The sequence below is a fragment of the Atta cephalotes genome (genome assembly GCF_000143395.1).
Source record: "Atta cephalotes unplaced genomic scaffold scaffold00006, whole genome shotgun sequence".
Classification (NCBI taxonomy): domain Eukaryota; kingdom Metazoa; phylum Arthropoda; class Insecta; order Hymenoptera; family Formicidae; genus Atta; species Atta cephalotes.
The window spans coordinates 72178-76980 of NW_012130070.1; the positions used below are offsets into that span (position 1 = coordinate 72178).

The following is a 4803-nucleotide window of genomic DNA, read 5'->3' on the forward strand; positions in this document are numbered from 1 at the left end:
GGTTTTAACAGTTCATAATACACTACGCCGAGCTGGTCCCATCAAATACAGAGCATGACCTTGGAGCCGTGAATATTCGGTTTGGCCATCGACGTGGAAGCATGGCCGGGAACTCGCCATGATTTTCTGCGCTTGGGATTATCGTAATGAACCCATTTTTCGTCCTCTGTCACAATGCGATGCAGAAATCCCTTCTGTCTTTGCCTTTCAAACAGCTGTTCACAAGCAAACAAACGCCGTTCAACGTTCTCTCGGCTTCAATTAGTACGGCACTCAATTTCCTTGCTTCTGAATCATTCCCATGGCTTTGAGGCGTTTTGAAATGGCTTGTTGAGTCACTTCCAAAATGATCGTGCCAATTCTTCTTGATTTTGACACGAGTTTTGCTCAAGTAATGCCTCCAATTCAGCATCTTCGAAAACCTTCTCTCTTCCACCGCTATGCCGGTCTTCAACGTCAAAATCACCGTTCTTGAAGCGTTGAAATCACTCACGACACGTTCTTTCACTAATAGCGGCCTCACCATAAGTATTTGAGAGCATTCGATGAACCTCAGCCGCAGATTTCTTCATATTGAAACAAAAAATTAAAACCTCCCGCAAATGACGAGAATTTGGCTCGTAAACTGACATTTTCAATCGAGAATAACTTTATGATACAGACACAAATCGACTAATGTTTCTATGGAGTTATGTTGACAGATGCCCAAGTTTATTGTATGACGTCTATGATCTATTTATTTTGACCACCACTTACCGCTAAAGCCATCTATAGGAAAACGGTGGAAGCAAAGTTGTACACCTAATACATTTAGATATGCTGGCGCCTTATTTAGAAAGACGTTTAGGAAAAACGAGTTAAAAAATAAAAATTAACAAATTAGAGCCCTATTACTTGAAAAGAATAACACAATTTGTAATCTTATGATGTAAGTTGCGCGAATTATTTTTCTTTCGCAGTTGCAGCATTCACGTTTTGCGCGACACATGACGCGATTTCGCGTCTCGAACGAAGAGGGTCTCCCCGGGGGTTTCGGTGAAATCGTGTGTTTTGGGTGCCAGCGGGCTCATCTTCTCTAGAAAATGAAGTAGTCGGAGGTCAAACGAACGCGCTTCAATCGTGCGGCCCTATATTATTATTATTTTTTTTAAGAAGACTGTCTCTCCTGCGGTTTTTGAATTGAGATTTTTCCACAGGACGGAGGGCGAATGCCGAAGTAGAGATTGGAGGCAGAGGTACTGCGATAAAATCAAAATAGAATTTTCCCTCTCCCCTCCCTCTCCCCTTTCCGAAGAAGAAAATAATATGAGCACAAGACTTCAAGAGAAGAGGCAACAAGATCCTGGAGTTCCCTTCACAAAGACGAGGCGATACCCAAGTGGATTCTTACGGAGGCCTTCTGGGGAGGAACTGAAGAGGGGTCCTGCTTGGAAGGGAGAAAGATTAGAAGGCTTTAAGCGTAGGCCGGAGAATCGAGCCTTAGGAGGACCCAGAGACTCTGGGAAGCAGTAGGGAGCAAGAAACTGGTCGGGAGTTCCAAATTCCTTAAGAAGGCCAACGTTTTTTGGGAAAACCACACTTGTTGGTACGACAAATTAAGAGAAGGAGGGCAGTGTTACGCCTGTGTCGACACCGTAGATCGCCACTTGTAAAATCCTGAAAGTCACGTGCGTGCGTGCGTGCGTGCGTGCGTTCTTTTTATAATTTTCATGTTGTTCATTTCTGCAAGCTGCGAACGCGTGAACGCGTTTGCGAGAACATCTCCGCGAACCAAACGCTTGGATGTAACATATTATATATACACATATTTGCATATATATATAATACCATATTTATAGTCATTCGAACTGCGAGCCGAATTAGTTCTCCGGACTTATAAACAACGCAATTAGACTACTAGGTACTATTATACTAATAATATCAATAATATCAATATTATAATAAAATCAAATTGAAAAGCAATTTTTAATATTTTGATGCTCATATTAGAAAAATGTTAATGTACTGAAAAATTGTAAATAAATTTATTGCGAAAAATATTATCTCGATCGAGAATTGAACCCGGATCTCTTGTTGTTTGTACGAGAATTCTAAATCTTTAGACTGCTGTGGCTAAAAATTATTTAATAAAAATCGATTAGGAGTAAAAAAAATAGACTTATCGATTCTTCCCTCTTAAATAAAATACTATAATATTATATTTACTATAAATATTACAATATCCTCCTATTAATTTTTGTTTTTTATATAATATTGTAATACACTGAATACCTAAATTTAAAAAATGTTCTTTAAAATTTTTCAAATGTTTGAAAAATTATTTTAAATATCTAAAAAGTGTAATTAAACAAATATAATAATTACACATATCCAAACTGCATGTAAAAAACAGGAGACATAAAACGTTTTATTGTACAAACATTATTTTGATACAATAATTGCTTCTCGATTTTATATAGGAAGAAAATTTTATTGCCTTGTCTCGAATACATTCAACATGTCGGCCTTAAGACTTAACTTTTTTACAAAAATCCAATTAATGCAATACGCTCTTTCTTCTCGGTGCAGGAGTCTCAACTAAAAAAAGCAGATAGAAGGCGTAACTTTTGATGAATGAACCAATTCTCTACAAATTTGTGTCTTGAGGACATCTTTATGATATCTAAAAAAACATCTCAATGATGCTCCTTGAGGACATTTTATGTCTGCATTTTAGACATAGAATATGTTTATACTATGTGCTTAACCTACAGATTAAACAAAGACATCTATCTTATAGGTCGCGGATTAAATGCACTGTGTAAACATAACCATTTTATTTTCTGCAAAAGTATAAATAAAAGATACAGATTTCTCTGCCAATATATTATTCATTTATTTATTATATATATATATTGTTATACATATACAAATTATAAAAATAATGCAAAGAAATTTTCTCTTAATCGCATATGATCAATTTTTTTTTTCATTGTTTCGTACATTTATATTTAATCGAGTTTTCGTTTCAAATTATTTATCCATTGTTTTAAGTTACTTAGGCATGTCATTTTTACAAAAGGACTAATAATTTTGTTATACAATATATAATAGATGTATAATAACAAAACGAAACCTATACCTAAGCATAGATATGTAGCGTAATAATGTATCCATGACATATCATGTCCATGATATCGTAAATGTCTCGAGTTTGGAAATTTCAATACGTGTTCCACATGCCACGCCGCTCTGTCAATAGGTTTCACTAATTCGTCCTGTACTATTGCTGACATTGTTTTGATATTGTTCAAATACCTGTAATTACAATTTTAGCATGATGTCAAAATCATATTCTATAATACAATACAACAAAAATCGATTTTTTTCTCATAAAAAATCAAAAAGATTCTCAAGTAAATGTAAAAAAAGTAAATGTAAAAAAAAATACTCGTGTTTTGTGTTTTACCAGATCAAGTCGTTAACATTTTTTAAGTATCATCAAATCATATCTTTTTATAATACTGTATAGCACAGGTTCTTTCCATGAAAAACTTAAAGAGATTCTGAAAGTAGATGTTAGAAAAGTATACCTGTGTCTCGGTATTGACTTACTTCGACATTGTCGATCACGTATCATTGATTGATCCAAGGAAAATAATTTTGCCGCTTCACAAACTGTCTCATTCATAATTTTGTTCGAGCACTTGATCCTTCTGGCAAAGCTTTTCAGTTATTGCACACAATATTTCTAAAATTGTTCATAGTAAAAATCGAAATAGGTAAATTGATTTCAACATTGCTTTTATCAGTTCATTTATTTTAAATTTTTATTCAGTTAATCTTATTCACTTATTGTATTTAATAGTCCAGATATATCAAAATTGATAAAAAATGAAAATAAATCCGTAAATTATTGAATACAGTGGAAAAACGAGCATAGAATGGTTTACTAGTCATCGAAAATTTTCTGGGCAATAAAAAAGCCGACAATTACAAAAAAATTGTTGCTGAAATGATTTTGGTTTTTTATGCAATGAAAGTTAACATGTCGCTCAAAATACACTTTCTTCACAATCATTTTGATTTTTTTCACCAAATTTGAGTGAATTCAGTAATGAACATGGTGAACACTTTTATCTAGATATTGCGATCATTGAGAAAAGCTTCAAAAGAAAAAATATCAGACATAAGCTTGATAAATAATGTTGGTCTATTCGTGATATAAAAATCATACAAACGGCAAATCAAACAATCAAGATTCTTATAATAATTATTCTTCTTAATTCTTATAATAATTTTTATTATAAGATAGGTATTATTATTATTGTACAAAAATATGAAAAAAAATTCTCAGTTGTTTTTTTTTGTATTCGGACTCATCACATAATTTCACGTGCAAAAACATCAATTAATTATTTAAAAAAATGATTATATAATTTAAAATAATTGTAAAAAGCCAATATAAAGCAAATACGATAAATGGCTGCAAAATGTTAAAAAATGTTAATGATCTGTTAAAACGTCGAGACATGGGTATTTTTTTTACATCTACTTTCAGAATCTCTTTGATTTTTTCACAGGAAGAAATGTGTATTGTACTGTGTAATAAATATCAATAATTCTCTTACGGCTAAATTAATTTTCTTAAAAATTATAGCTGATAATTATTTCATAATTACAATGCATTTTACTTATAAAATGAAATAAAATAATACAAGTTTAGTTGAATAAAACAACTAAAAATAAAAGAAGAAGGGTTACGAATCAATGCTAATTGTTAAAACTGCGAAAGTTTTAAACTCTCTTGTGGATATATATATA

The 4803-nt window shown here is 32.5% G+C and overlaps 1 protein-coding gene across 1 annotated transcript in view; it reads right to left on the bottom strand.

Annotated features, from left to right (window-relative positions):
• Positions 1 to 2990: 2990 nt before the first annotated feature.
• The window catches only part of LOC105626657 (UDP-glucuronosyltransferase 2C1-like), a 157306-nt gene continuing 155493 nt past the window's right edge, over positions 2991 to 4803 (bottom strand). The window contains exon 8 of the mRNA XM_012207951.1: positions 2991 to 3297. Coding sequence (XP_012063341.1) covers positions 2991 to 3297 — 307 coding nt within the window. The remainder of the gene's footprint in view (positions 3298 to 4803) is intronic.